This window comes from Eretmochelys imbricata, chromosome 3, assembly GCF_965152235.1.
Source record: "Eretmochelys imbricata isolate rEreImb1 chromosome 3, rEreImb1.hap1, whole genome shotgun sequence".
Taxonomy (NCBI): domain Eukaryota; kingdom Metazoa; phylum Chordata; order Testudines; family Cheloniidae; genus Eretmochelys; species Eretmochelys imbricata.
In genome coordinates this window covers 155,895,803-155,912,012 of record NC_135574.1, presented here as the reverse complement: position 1 = coordinate 155,912,012, position 16,210 = coordinate 155,895,803, and the positions used below count along the sequence as shown (strand labels likewise).

Below are 16,210 nucleotides of genomic sequence, written 5' to 3'. Positions count from 1 at the left end.
AAGCTAAAGGAAGGGAATTCTCTCCAGGAATTTAGAATTTGGAAAGCTACTCCCTCCATGGAAGAAAAAACCTACAGCAAGGTGTTGATGAATGGATGCATTTATTTTTTCTATCTTCCTTCCTTGCTCTACATGCAAATTTATTAAATTTAAACAAGAGGATGTCAGGTGAAGTTGTCTAAGTATAGTCAGTCAATTCATTATCCTTTGGGAGCGTGGATCAGATTAAGAAAATTTCTATAACCTCCTAAAATCTGATTACGGTACCTTCGGGCACTATAAATGCTCATCTGCCAGAAACATCTATAAACTCACTGGGGATATGGGGAGTGGGAGAAAAATTAGCAATACACTTTAGATACTGATAAATCAAGCAAAATATTTTCCGACCTGGCTTCAAAATAAAATCCAATCAGAGTATGTGGCTGGAGTAGAATCTAGAGCAAAGCTCTTAAATCACATGCTCATTGGTGAAAGACCAGCTTAGTCAAATCCTCATGACTCTGCTACCAAAAGCAACTACTACGGTTATGTCTACATTATCACTAATGTCAGCAAAATTTATGTTGCTCAGGGGTATGAATATTCCACCACCTGAGCAACATAAATTACACCAGCATAAGCGTTAGTGCGTACAGTGCTATGTGGGCAGGAGAACTCCTGACCACATAGCACTACTGCTGCTCATTGGGGGTGGATTAATTATGTTGATTAGAGTAGATTATGCATAGAGCTTCTACACTATAGAGCTTACAGCAGCCCAGCTGCATTGGTACAGCAGCACCGCTGTAAGCTCCCTAGTGTAGACACAGCCTAAGCCATACCTAAAGAATGGGAAAGTGTTAGGAAAAAAAATTTATAAAAAGAGCTATAATATAATCAGCATTTCAATCCAACATTGGTTAGCACCTTACCACAGGACTTCCTAAACTAGTTATATTTAAAAGGTGGTTATTTTTACTGAACAAATAACAAATACTATATAGTCAGTTCAACAAATACTACTAACTTCTAATTCAATATAAATTATTTCAGTGGAGTAGATGTGTTAACACTTGATTTAGAGAAATGCTTTTAAAAAGTTTGCCTTTTACAAAAAAAGATAGCTATACAATTTTTGTATAACTCTAAGAACAACTATATCCAATATTCTGAGGCAGTTTTTCCCTGTAACACCAAGCAGAGAAAAGTAATGTAATAAGCACTTATCTAGCACTTTTTCTCCATAGGTCTGCAAGCATTTTAGAAAAGGAGGTAAGCATTATTACCCCCACCAGTGGAGAAAACTCAAGAACAGATAGGCCAAAAGACTTACCCTTGGTTGCACAATCTTGTCAGACTTTAAAAAACAACCTATCCTATTCAAAGCATCATACATCCAAATGGAACTGAAAGTTTTAACAGAAGTTTACCAAAAACTCATCTGAAGTAGAAAATATTGGTTAAACCCCGAGTGAAGTCATATATAGTACCAATTTGAAACATACTGGTGCTTATGAGTGCAAATATGACATAACTGGAATATGTTTTATGCTAGATATGCCATGTAACATATCTTTGGAAAGGTTATGTTCTACTAAATGTATTCATCCTATTTGTCTACATGTATCATTTTTATATCTAAAGTTATGAGCATTGGCTCTGTGCTTGTATTTAAAGTGTTTGCTGTAGGAAGCACATAAGGCAGATTTGGTCAACATAGTGTGAAGGGGTTATTCAAGTAATTGGGTGTACTTAGCTAACAATGGACCTTGAAAGACGCCAATCCACATCTGAGCTTTCCTGGGAACGTTCAAACTAACATGTAAACAATGGCATTGGCCGTAAAGAACTGAGTCAGGCATGGACATGTGACTTGCCCATGTGACTCCAAAACTCTGTCTTGTAGCTGTGATTCCGCACAGGAAAACACAAGGGATTTCCACCTACAAAAGAAAGACTGTATAAGGCCCTGGGAAACCCCTCCATTTTGTCTTCAGCTGGCTCAGAAGATAGCCTCTCCACCCCAAAGAGATGCCTGAAAGAAACTGGAACAAAGGACAGTAACTACAGGGGTGTGAGTGATTGCTGGACCCAGACTAGGAGGAAGTCTAGTCTGTAAAAGAAGCTTATTGGAACATCTCCGAGGGTGAGATTTACTGCATTTAGTTTCCTATTGTATTAGGCTTAGACTTGGGTGTTTTTATTTTATTTTGCTTGGTAACTTACTTCGTTCTGTCTGTTATTACTTGGAACCACTTAAAATCCTACTTTTTATATTTAATAAAATCACTTTTTACTTATTAATTAACCCAGAGCAAGCATTAATACCTGGGGGAGCAAACAGCTGTGCCTCTCTCTATCAGTGTTATAGAGGGCGAACAATTTATGAGTTTACCCTGTATAAGCTTTATACAGAGTAAAACGGATTTATTTGGGGTTTGGATCCCATTGGGAATTGGATATCTGGATGTTGGAGACAGGAGCACTTCTCAAGCTGTTTTCAGTTAAGCCTGCAGCTTCTGGGGGATGTGGTTCAGACCTGGATCTGTGTTTGTAGCAGGCTAGCATGTCTGGCACAACCAGGCAGCGTACTCAAGTCCCGAGCTGCCAAGGAAAACGGGCTTAGAGGTAGTCTCAGCACATGAGGTAGCAGTCCCAAGGGGTTTCTGTGATCCAACACGTCACACTAGTATACTAGATTATCTATTAACATTTACTGTTCATGAGAATCCATAGTCACTTGCTACTTTTTTTTACATTTTGGAACTATTTCCTTAATACATACAAATTTCTACCTAATTACATCCAAGAGGAGACAACAATTAATTTACCTGTGAGATCAGTTCCTTCAGGAAAGATGAGGAGTTGCAGTGGCTCACGAATGTCACAGAAATAATCCAGCATATTTTCGAAGTGGTTCTTGTCATCTTCCCATTTCCTCTGAATAAAAATAAAGGCAGCAACTTGCATTGCCCAACCTAGAGTAAGTTTAACAATATATATATATTTAGTAACATTTCATTGTATGTTTTTCATTTGCTTGCATCCATGAGGTTAAACTTTTATTTCCCAACTACTGAAGAAAAACTGTGCCTCCAGCTATATGGAATTTCGTAAGAAAAGCCATCTTGTATTGTAATAGGGGCCTTACTTGAAGGGGTGGACTTTCAAGAAGCACTTTGGTGCTGCTGGAAGAGGTGTTCATTACCCATATGGTAAAACTCTTCCCTTTATTAAACCCAAGCCCCAGAACAGAGTTAGGGGACACTATGCTGCGGATGTGGTATTAAAGACCTCAATTCACTGTTCACAACAAGTCTTTGTGTCTAAACAATTTCTAACTCTGGTAACCAAGTTCTGCCAACCTATATTTCCACTGCAAATTCAATAGGATATTGTATTTTTCACTTTCTGTCTGAAGTTGTTATGCAAAGTTGCTATAACATTCTTAAACCAGAGGTGATTGCTATTCAGTGGTCAGCAAAGTCCATGTCACTTTCAGCTTGTAAAGTGCTTTGGAAGAATAGGCACTATATAAATGTAAGTGGTTATGATGGCACAATGCAAGTTTTAAAGTTTAAGAGCATAATATTTTGTTTAAAACATTTTCTCAATTAAATAAAAAGTATATACAAGTGGATTTCAAATATTTGTAAATAGGTGTCATACTGAAAATATTTATGACATTACAAGAAATTTGTGCTGCAAGGTTTCTGATGCATACAACTTCCAATAAATTATTTTATCACTAATAGGTCATAATATAAAGCAGTACTCCCTTTGCACTACTTTATAGCATAATTTGAGGTATAGCTTTCCTCATGCACATGCAAGTCCCAATACAGTTGTGAGGATTTAAGCCTAACATCAAGATGATATATTAAACAAGTGGAATTGACATAACCATACATAATCTCCAAGTTAGGGGCCACATTGAATTCTCTTTCAAACCACTTGTGCATCTTTTTGGCATGATTTACTACACAACAATATGTGCTTCAGTGTAGATACTGCCTATGCTGATGGGAGGGGGTTCTTCAATTGTCACAGGTAATCCACCTGCCCAAGAGGTAGTAGGTAGGCTGATGGAAGAATCTTAATTACTCCACTCAGGAGGGTGGATTTTTCACGCCTCTGAGCAACATAGTTAAGATGACCTAATTTTTTTTTCCACGTAGACCAGGCCTTAGTCTACACGACAGAGTCTATGATGGAACAGCTATGCTGGCATAGCCTCCCAGTGTAGATGCAACAAACGCTGGCAGGAAGAACTTCCCAGCCAGTGTGGGGACTCCACCTCCCTGAACGACGTTAGCTACGCTGACAGAAGTACTCTTGCATCAGCATATCTGCCCCTACACTGGGGTTTTTGTTGGCATAACTATGTCTGTTGGGACATGGGTTTTTTCATACCCCTGACTGACACTGCTGTATCAGTACCACTGTTCCCTCTAAGCTGTGCGTGTGTGTGCACGAGCACACAGATCCTAAACCCAGCGCACATGGCAAAACACCGCGCGCACAAACATTTGCACAGAAGAAATTTTTTGCGCACATGGCCTGTCAAAAATTAGAGGGAACATTGTTCAGTATGTATTTTAACCGTAGACAGAGCCTAAATGTCCATGCTATACTTTCAGTGACATGGCTCAGGATATACAGAAGAAACTGCTTTCAAAAGGAAGCAGTCAGCTTTCCACATTCAACGTGAACAACATATTACAATCAGTACAAATTGTGCCAAAACAATGGCAGTTAAGAACAGAGACCTGGTCATATGGATATAAATGTTTAGAAGGATCATTTTGGGGTGATAATTAGAAGGACAAACTAAAACAAAATTTTCTTTTAATATACTCCATCACATGACCATGCCCAAATTAAGTTGTAGCTTTATTTACAATTTCTTCTTAGCACTGGCCTTTATTATAGTGTAAGAATGTGCCATAAATATTTTAAATGAACTATTCAGAGCTTAATTTTTAAACAGTCCTTGTGCTAGTTTCAAAAACCTATTTTCTCTCCCAAACAGGCTAAAAGCTATCCCATTTTGTTGTTCTCATCTCATCTGAACTCCATAATTTGTATACAAGAGTGTACTGAAACTACAAGGATGTACTTAATCAAACGGGGAAAATAACGAACACACTCTTTTTAAAGCCGCTGGTATATGATATTATACAACAAAGAAACTGATGCCAAAACTGGACATTCAGTGTGCAGCAGAGGGAAAAGCTAACTGGTATTGCGCCTCAAAATGCTGCCCAAAATTACTTGCATAATTACTTTTTGTCACTGGTCAACACAGTGATTAACATCAACTTTGACACAATGTGACAACAAAAGGAGGAGGAGGAGGACTACAGGGTAAGAAGTTGCAAGTTGTGTTTTGTCTGTTACAGGTCCACCCTACTAAGAAAGGGAAAGTTTCAAATTTCTCCCAAGTTCTAGAAACCAACCACACACAAACCCCACAGAAACAAAATTGGGAATATTCGTAAAACGAATACCCTTTGCAGAACTTTGAGGAAGTAACAGGCAAGTGGGACAAGGTGGAAAGAGGCAACTTAATGAAAGAAAAATATTGCTCTTTTGCTTCTGGTAGTTTTCACTTTTGTGTAATTATTTCAGCCAATACACTTCATACATTTAATATCCTGCTACTACCACCACTAAATTAACTCATACAAAACTACAATTTATGAAATTATTATATTGGTTGGTAACAGAGTCTTGAAACTAGCTTGTCTGGTCTGAGTTATTCAGAACAAGATTTCTCACAGCTACAGAGCCTGAGGAAAACGAGAGGCAAAGAAAGTGCTCACTTGGAGACCTGCTGGTAGTGTGCTGACAACAGCCCACTAGGAGAGACTTATCTCTGGTCCCACCTGCTGCTAGAAAGAGACGGGAGAAAACTTGCCACTAGACCTTCCCCATCATTTCCTCCAGGCAGCTTAGGCCCTAGAAGCTATGTGGATGGTACTAGCTGTGCCTGAAACTCAAAACATCCTGCAGATCTGGGAGGGTTTTAGACCTCTGCCTGGAGTTTAAAAGTACAGAGTTTACAGGGGAGACAGGAAACTAACAGTAAGGTTACAGTAAAAAAAGTAAGGTGAAAATGTGTCATCTTGGTTTTCTTGTCTCCGTCACATGAAGGCAAACGGGCCCACATTGCACCATTGGAAGAACACGTACATCATGTATTTTGGGGTGAAATAGGATGGGCAGATCTATGGGAGGAATTCATTAATGTGTCAACTGATAACTGCTGCTTATAAGTGGTATTTAAAAATAAACAAGTAGGAAGCACCTTCTCATCTGCAGTGTGAGGTGAGGCATGCTGTTCAGTCACCTGTAAAGCTCAGCTCAACATACTGTCTAATAGGCAGTAATTAAATTTTTCTTGTATGGACTATGTTTTTGGTTGTCTGGGACTCCTGGCCATCAGGAATTTTGCTAGTCTGAAAGAAATCAATGTTTATTTTTACTGGAAAGCAAAAGCTTGCCCTTGGGTTTGTAAGTTCACGGGAAAGATAAACGGGAAAATATGGAACACAAATAAACAGGGAAGTTAGTCCAAACCAAATAATGCAATTCCATTTCTTTGCCAAAACAAATACTATGCCTGTAATACCTGACATTTCTGATAACTAATGTTAACTCACAGATGTACTCAAAAGCATTCACTAACATAGATTATATAACTCTCGCTCAAGCTTGCTATGTGGTTAGCATTGTAGAAACATGCAGCAGCTGGGCACAATGACCTTTTCAATCAACCTTTTTTTGTGACTCAAAAGATAGACACTGGTTTCAATTCCAGGGTAATTCTGATTAAAGACATTTAACCTTTGTTTTTTGCTAGAGTAAGTAGCACACATATGCTCACAGTCTATTTTTCACACCTATCTTGGTTTTATTGTGGCTTGACTACATACTGTAGTCCGTCACATGATCATACATGCAAGGGAGAGGAAATGCTACTATTGAATTGGAGAAATATATTGCATATAGACAGTAATTTGCTCTGGGGACTTGGGGTGAGGATAAAACAACTTTAGCATACATAACTCTCCAGTAGTCACACAACATTATTACATTAACAATTGTACAGTTACGACTGAGGAAACATTTTAATTTCAAAGCCCCCTTTCCCCCCAAAAAACATTATTTTCAATGGGTGGAGGGAGACAGGGACAAAACATACTTCAGGATGAAATTTCTCATGTTTGTTCTTAGTCCAAACATTTCATTTTTTGTGGGGGGGAGGAGGTGGGAGGAGAGAAGGGAGCACAGAGAGGGAGAAGTTTGGTAAAAAACAGCCAGTCATTCTTTGAAGTTCACTGAACATTTTTAAGACAGTGTCTCAAAAACAGATTTTTTAAAAAATTTTAAATGCCAAAGCCTCCCCTATTGCAACATTTATTGTTGATATTTAACCAGAAAATATGGCAGGAAATTCAAAGTTGTGGTTTTCCTATAGGAATTACTATAACATGACACACCACCTTAAATTTTAAAATGTGATACACAAAATAGTATATATCTTCCTAAATCCTCTCTATTCTGCCTATTCTCTGGCACTGTTAACATTAACCCTCAAACCCACATCCAGGGTATCATCTGACTTGACTCTCTCCAGCAAGCCAGAGATCCAAGTTTTGCTCAAGTCCTGGCATCTCTTTTCTCCATATTTTTCTAAAGCAAAACTGAATCCTGTCCCTACAGCTAGAATTCTTCTCCAAGACCTCATAATCTCACATCTTGGTTACTGCCAACCTCTCTGGCCTCTCCAACCCCCAGATTAGTGCAGACTGGAGGAGGGGGCAAACACAGCCACTAAGTTCGTTTTCCTGGTCTGTCACCCCCACACCTTTCTCCAGAATCTGTTTTCCACCACACCAAATACAAGTTAAGCTCACATTTAAGGCTCTTCACAACTCTGCCTCATCCAAACTATTTGCTTTTTTCTAATCATACTTCACACATTCCTCCTCCATTCTGTCAATTATGCCAATCATGAACTCGCTGTCCAATTCGCTCTTGCATGTCTCCATACTTTCTTCCAAGCTGTCTCTTACACATTGAAAGTCTTCACAGAATGAACCCATACAGCCACTACACTCTCTTCTTTCAAACCCCTCAAAAGCCATGAGGTCAATAAGAAACCCAGCAAACCAGCAGGCACTCAGTTTTGGGCCGCTGGGATATCGGATACTAAATTCAAAAACGTTTCCCCCATAAATCAGTGATTCTGACTTACCAAGTTGTGCAGAGAACTAACATATGTAGCTGTGGGATCTTACCACTGTCAGCCATCCTCTCTCTTCCTTTCCCTTCTATTGTTTGTCAGACACACTTGTTGATTCTTGTTTCAAATCAGAAACGCTTTAGGGCAGTAAGTATAAGTTTGTTCAAGACTAGCCCAATGGAGCCTGATTCTAATCTGTGCCTCTGATGTACCACCACCACATAGGCACAAAGATCGGTAGAAGTCACTTGCACATGCCTGATTTCTGTGTACACAAAATATTGATAATAGCAGTGGTTCATTAACAGTTATTTATGTAATTTGTTTCCTTGTACTGACGGTTATAAATGGGGCACAACTGTGGATCTCCTTGATTTAAAAGTAACACTCAGCAGCATTTATACTTCCCATTTACAAGCTCTGCCAAAGAGAAGAATGTTATAGTGAAAAAATGTTATCACGTGGTTTTTGAGATGGGAACACAGAGTTGTACTGTATTTAATTCTGATTTGTACAAGTTCTGGTTAGTAAAGGAACGTTATAAATAGATTTGAAAAGCCACTTCAATTGAGATATTTAACTGTTTCCTCTAGTTATGTCAGCTCTAAGTACCATAATCAAATCACATTTTAAAACATTGCAATTCTTAAATTATTTTTCTAATTTGACGCATGTAAAACATTAATTAAGCAATTCTTCTTGTACCAATCTTTGTGGTACAGAGTATCCTCTCATGGTAATGTTTTTACCATGTTCATCTCTAATGCTCAGTTAATAGGTATATAATGAATTGAACAGTTGTCATTTGACTTGGTCCATTCCTTTAATGAATTATCACTCAGCAATTAGTTGAGAGAGGAAATGCATGACTCAGGAGTGTTCATATCACTTCCAGTTGCCTAGTGGTACAGTAGATACTCAATCTCATAATAGTTGTGTTTCTGAACACCAGCACAATCTTGCTACCCATTGCCTGGCCCTTTTCACCAGAGTTGAATGTAAAATGCTATTTTCACCCTTGTTTCCAATATATATATTTAAAATTGCCTTGACAGCATTATCTTGAGAGTTGCATTTTACACACATGTGCACACACATACAGTAAATTTTGGGTTTTTTAAACTAGAAACGAAGTAACTCCTGTGTTTTTCCCACTCTACATAAAAATTCTATTCCTTACAGGCATATTCCTCTGCAATAGAGAAATTAAAAATAAGTGAGGATTGGTTTGTTTAGTGAATCCACAAAAATGGGTTAAAAAAAAACTCATCAGAGAAGAGTCCATGACCTTGCACCCTGAATCACCCCCTTCAATTGCTCCTCAGATATTACTGGAGTCATGGGTCTATATTTACTTCCACAGCCCTTTTATGAGGAAAGAGGGAGAAAGGGTTTCTGCGGAGAAGGGATGACTAATGGGTGGGAGATGAGGATACAATTTACAAGCAATCTATGCCTTGTGACTGCACCTTGGTCCCATAGAGCAGGCATTGAGTCCTTTCTTTCCATTCTGCAAGACCAATCATCATCGTCTTCAGGCCACTACAGAACCACCATACTTAGGAACAGGGAGCTAACAGGTCCCTTACTCCGATTATGTAACTGAGCCAAAGGTTTGGTCAATGAAGTGGAAGCATAGTCAAGAGGTAAAGGAAAGGGAGTCTGGGGAAAAAAATTAGTCTTAGTTCTGCTAGATTTGCTGTGTTACCTTGAGCAAATCATTTGACCTTCCCATACATGAGTTTACACATCTTTAAAATGGTGTGTGTGTGTATATATCTATCTATAGACAGACAGACAGACACACACACACACACACACCCCTATCTCACTGGGGTATTTGGAAACATGGAGTCCTTAATGTTTGTAAAATGCTTTGAGATCTTTGTATGGAAGACCATTTTAGAAGTCAACATAGTAGTACCTGAGTGCTGAATATAGCAATTAGGATTTGCAAATAACTGCCCATAGTGGACACTACTCCTCATTTCTCTTAAATTCATCAGTGATGTTTGCAGCACCATCCTCTTTCCTATCATCTGTGAATTTAATCAATGTACTATTTAATCTTTTCTACCTCATTAACAAAGACAAACTGAAACAAGGCCCAATACGCATCCAGGCAGCTGTGATTGGATACCTCGTTTCACTCACTGACATATACTTGGATTATGGTCCTTCAGCCACTTTTCAATTCATATAACTGTGCTCAGATTAAAGCCAATTTTAATTTATTTTTTCGATTAAGGCTTGAGATACTGTACCAAATGCTCCCCTAAAATCCAGGTATCATTGCAGTCCCTTCATCCACTATTATAACCCTATGAAAATCACTGATGGTTAAAATACACATTCTGCTTCCAGCAGAACCTCACTGATTCATATTTGTGAATGGGAGACGCATTCTGAACGTCAGGAGTTTTGAGAACTGGCAAGTTAAGTGATTAAAAAAAGACAGACATATACTTGAAATCATTCTTTGTTCATTTGTTTGATATTACAGTTTACTGCCAATTATTTACAACACTTTACTAAGTAGTAAGTGAATTTTAGTATGCATTCTGCAGTATATTTTGAGAAAGTAATCAAGTTTTAGTAATACGAGACGCCCACCCTGCACTTTATCATTGAATCTGCTATTAAATCTTTGCTAAAAAGCGAGGTGAGAACAGAGGTTTGTATATGCACATTCAGAGGAGAGTTAGGGAAATTCTGTTTGATTTTAACATGCAAGAAACTGCCAGTGCTGTTAGAAACCCTCCTAGAGAACTGCGATTGCAAAACGTGCCAGAGTAGTTTTTGATGATGTTATCGGAGACATGGGTTCTCAACCTTTTTTTTTTTTCCCCCGAGCCCACCTGCGCAACATGCTACAAAAAAGCTCCACGGGCCACCTGTGCCACAACAACTGGTTTTCTGCGTATAAAAGCCGGGACCGGCATTAGTGGGTAGCAAGCAGGGCCCCATGCCACAGGGGCCCCCGTGAAGCTAAGTTCGGCTTCGGCCTCAGGTATTGGTGCTCAGAGCCCCGGACTTCAGCCCTGTGTAGTGTGGCTTCAGCTTTCTGCCCTGGGCCCCAGTGAGTCTAACACTGGCCGTGCTTGGCGGACCCCCTGAAATCTGCTCACGGTCCCCCCAGGAGGCCCCGGACCTCTGGTTGAGAACCACTGATATAAGAAACTGCAGCAACAGCTGAACAACAGAGTGAATAGTGATTCCTGGGGACCATGCCTTTGGCAAGTAGTAGAGAAATGCTGCAGTAATATTTCTGAAATTGAGATTACTGAAATTTAATATAGCATTTTGGAAACTTTATTGCATGCATTATTAAACCAGAGATATAGTCTCCGGGAACAAAAAGACAATTCATTAAAAAAGAAACAACTCGCATATAATCAATTCAAAGGTTTTTTGTATATTAAAGTACTGTAAATTAATAATTTGTAAACATCTATAAAAAGTGACCCAAAAACTCGTAATGAGGCATCATCTACCAGCAAAGTAAGTATATACATTTCTTAAATAGAAAGTCCTTATATGTGCAGTATGCAGTTGTTAAATCATGTTTCAGATATTTTAACTCTGCTCACCTCCAAACATACATTCCTCTGCATATTAAGCCTCCAAATACAAATAAAACCCCAAGCACAAAGAGTGCATTAGCTAAAGATAGGGACTAGGAATCAGCACTCCTGGGTTCAAGCCTTAGGTCTGCCCCTAATTTATCAGATTTGGGTAATATTCTTAACCTCTCAAATTTATTTTCCCACTCTAAAATTGGGATGGTACTTAGCACCAGGATGTTGCGAGGCTTAATGTTTATGAAGTACTCAGAGATACTCAGATGAATGTGTTACACATAACCCCATGCTGTACACAATTCTGAATGAAATACTTAAAGTACTGATCACCATGTAGCTGCCTAAGAATGAAAACAATTGCCTTTTGTAAATGTATCAAATGCTCTGTATTTGTTTATTTTTAATCAAGTACAATTAGTTCATGTAAAGGTATTCATCTGAAAAGATTAAACTGAAAGGTACTAGGAGAGAAGAATTTATTTTAATTTCAGAATTCTAAATAATTTCTGGCTTGAAATATTATACTTTGACGACTAACAAACAGGGGCAATGACATCTGCAAGGCACTGATGAGGCATTGCATGGATTTCTAAATTGTCTTTCCTTGTGACCTTTAAAAGATTTGGTTAAATGCTAAAGGCTTACAAAATGGGCAAAGGCTTTTTAAAACAGAACTGCAGAACTGCTGAAGACTTTTCTTCAGCTATTAGTACCAATTAAAAGCCTTTCATATCACATGGTAGGGCCATGGGGGTAAAATATGAGATTTTCTACACTGCCTGGCTGAATGTATAATTACACTCCTTGGCCACAATTTCCTACTGATATTTATCACAAGATCTACTGAATATAGATTTGCAGTCCTGACATGGATTTAAAAATCTGCACTGAAAAGCAAAGCACAGGATTGACATGAAGCATAAACTGCTCCCACTGATGTCTAACAATCCCTACTCTTCTGTATTTAACCATCACCAGCTTTTGCTGCTGCACTGTGTTTCAGTCAAGTTCCTATAGAAAGTCTCCATGTGCATATCTTTGCTGGATTCATGGATCTCACTTTTCATTCACTCCTTCCCTTTCTGCCAGATTCTGCACAGCATTTTCTTGCATGCTAGTTTAAAGCATCTCACAGCAAGTAGCAAGTACAGCTCCAACCAGCCGAACTGTTGTAAATGAACTCCATTGTGCCACAAAACTAATACCCTACTATTAGCACTGCCTTTTTAGCCGTGCATTCGATTTACTAGTCGGTCTCTAAACACAGGGCCAGAAGTATATCCCTTCTATTTTGGGGTCTATTCATTAGCTCATATTCTAATAATTCATCAAGCCTACTTTGAAGATACTCCATGTGGCTCTTCTCTAGATTAATGTACACAAAGAACATTAGTTCTTCTGCAGCTCACGTCAGGAAATTTCTTGGTATAACAGAGTAAGAAAAAAGTTAAGATTTTGCTTTAAGAACAAGAGTTTGATTAAGCTGGGGTATGTATCGCTCTGTTATCTGTTTTAGATGAAAGTGAATGCCTTATTGAGTGCTGAGTGTTACTGACCTCCACAACTGTAGGCAACGTGAAGGTGGCAAAGGGTGTCTGAGACTTAATTTCTCATTTCCCGACTTTTAAGGTTTTGGTTGCGTGGAGTGCATCCTGCTGTATCCTGAACTCATTAAACACACAGTTTTTGCTGTATGAATTTCCTTTCCATATATCTTACAAAATATGCAACAGTAACTAGTTACGTGTAAAATGGGCAGGAATGAGGGAGAATTCTCACAGGCTAACAAAGGAGAGGAGGCAACTATTTTGAAAGAGGTGCAGTGCCTGTCCTGCTTTGAACAAACCAATCCGCTTTACCCATAGAATTGTCCAAACTTCCCTTTTCCAAGAGTTTGGCTTTAAACTTAAAATTGCACACTTTAAATAAAGCTCTTCCCAAACTTGGCCGTTCCTCAGCTTTCCCTGCAGAACCTCCTCTATGTCAGCTATTAGTTCTCTCTGCCCCCTTAGATAAGGATTGGAAGGAACAAAATCCACTTGCTTGCATGTGTCAGCAGTAAGTATTCGTGACATTCTGTATCTCAAAATAGCACCCTGGAAACCCTATATTCACCACTGTGATATGATTATATGTTTTGTACAGTGCATGCCTTGTGAGGTATCATTTAAGAAGTCTTGATCTGTTGAACATTAATATCCTGTTGAATTGTACATACTATCATTGTATGTGAGGTTATGAAATATTGCTATATGTTTGTTTCTGAAATATGTGGTAAGTGGAAAACGCCCACAGCTAGCCTTTCATTGGCAACAAAGGGGCGACTAACACTGACAAGACAGATATACATCAGGACCAGCCAGACATGTGTTGATGGCTCATCAAGAAGAATCTACTCTCCCAGAGATTCCACAGAGAAGGCACTACACAATGGGGGCTACCTAACCCCCACATCACAACAAGGATCTTTCTAGCACCTGCAGAGAAAGTGTAAATGAGGGTCAATTATATCACCACTTGGTCTCTCTCCTCCCCCATCTCAACACCTGGAAGATTGCCTGGAAGACAAGATCTCGAACTGGGGAGACTGGTCCCGGGCTGAGAAGGGAATTCAGCCTGCATTTTAAGAACTGTAAACTGCCCGGAACATCCAGTCGGGTGAGAAAAGCTGTTTGATTCAAATCTTGCTTGGTCTGTGAAAGTTTAGACTGCATTTCTATTTTTATTTCTTATGTAACCAACTTTGACCTCTATGTCTAACACTTAAAATCTATCCTTCTGTAGTTAATAAACTTACTGTAATGTTTTATCCTTACCACTAAGTTTGTCTAGAGAGCGTTTGGGGAATCTGCTCAGATTACGAAGGCCGGTGCATGTCCACTTTCCTTTGACAAAGTGGCAAACTAATTAATGAGCTTGCACTGTTCAAGAGAAGGTCTTGAGCAGTGTAAGATGGTACATCACAGGGATGCAAGGGGGGCGGGGGCTTGGGAACTTGGCTGGAGTCTCTCCGTGTATAATTCATGAGTGGCTTAGAAAGCATTCATGCAAGTTAGGTAGATGTGTGCCACATGTTGATGGCTGACTGATCACAGCATCTAGAGGGGTTTGCCGCTTATCACTAGCACAGCATTATGAGAGCGCGCCCAGGACGAAGAGTTTAAGGGGACTCAGAGGTCCCACAGTTTCAGGTTCTACCCCAGGGGTATGTCACAATATTCTGCATCTTTTTTGAAGTGTTCAAGCATTTGAATTTAGGCTGGCTCAGCATGGGAGCCTTGTAATCCTATGCAGAGTCTTTTAACCTTCTATTCTGCTACAGTGTTATATTAAAGTCAGATCATGCACTGAATTAAGACCATCACAACTATGGTGTAAGGTAAGGATGCAGTCTAACTGAAATCTCCTGCTTTGATCAATATGGTGTTAGCTCCATGTCATTTAAAAATAAATTACTGTTCCTGAAATTATAACGGACATACACAAGAGACTGCTATGTGTTTTGGAAGATACATTTAGATGTGTGGAATTATTGTACACTGAATACTGGACTGAAAAGCTACCTTCAGAGCCTCCTAATAACCTCTTAGCCTTTTTGTTCACTGACAAACATGACTGGAAGGCATGGATAACCTCCAATCTCAGGATCTGTTCTTCAAATGTATGTTTAGAGAATTCTAATTCTGTCAAACCCTGAATGTTATAAAAATATACAGTACTTAACTGGGAGAATATCCTTTGGATCCGCATGCCTACTGTACACATGACCATGTCCTAAAATTCCTTTGGAAAATATCATAGAAGCAAACAAACAAGTAGAGCTGTCACTTGAAGATAAAAATATGCCCATTCTAATTTACTTCCAAATCATTTTTCAAATTATGAAAAAAATTCAAAATCTTTTGTAATGCAATACAAGAGTACAAGATGCATCCACTATATCCTGACTTATTGTAACTTAAAAGAACAAACAACTATTTACTCTACCACAGAATTTATATATATTGGTCGAAAACATCGCTTACACAGTCACAATTTTATTTAAACCGTGGTTTTTTTTAAGTAATTTTGGTGTGGCACAATATGAGAGCTCCCCCTACTGCTCAGCAAATCACTCACTATTCCCAGAATTATATGTACTACTGCCAAAAATTATCTGTTCAAGTAAATGGACTGATAAAAGGGAATCACAAATTAGGTTACTCTTTGGACTTCAGAAAGCTGATACATATCCTGTACAAAGTAATTTTGTGAGAGATGTCAAACAAATCTAAAAAAAATTAATAAAATGCAAAAAGACATGTTTAGTTCAGATAAATCTGCATATTTATTCTGAAACGACTTGCATGAAAAATTATTTCAAATCAGCCAAAAAAATTATCTGTTCAGTATCTTC

At 38.7% G+C, this 16,210-nt stretch overlaps 1 protein-coding gene across 7 annotated transcripts in view; it reads right to left on the bottom strand.

Moving 5' to 3' along the window:
- The window catches only part of LCLAT1 (lysocardiolipin acyltransferase 1), a 210,108-nt gene that overhangs the window by 96,353 nt on the left and 97,545 nt on the right, over window positions 1-16,210 (bottom strand). For all 7 annotated transcript variants that reach the window (XM_077813647.1, XM_077813651.1, XM_077813648.1 and 4 more), the window contains one exon: window positions 2,814-2,960. In XM_077813647.1, coding sequence (XP_077669773.1) covers window positions 2,814-2,960 — 147 coding nt within the window. The remainder of the gene's footprint in view (window positions 1-2,813; window positions 2,961-16,210) is intronic.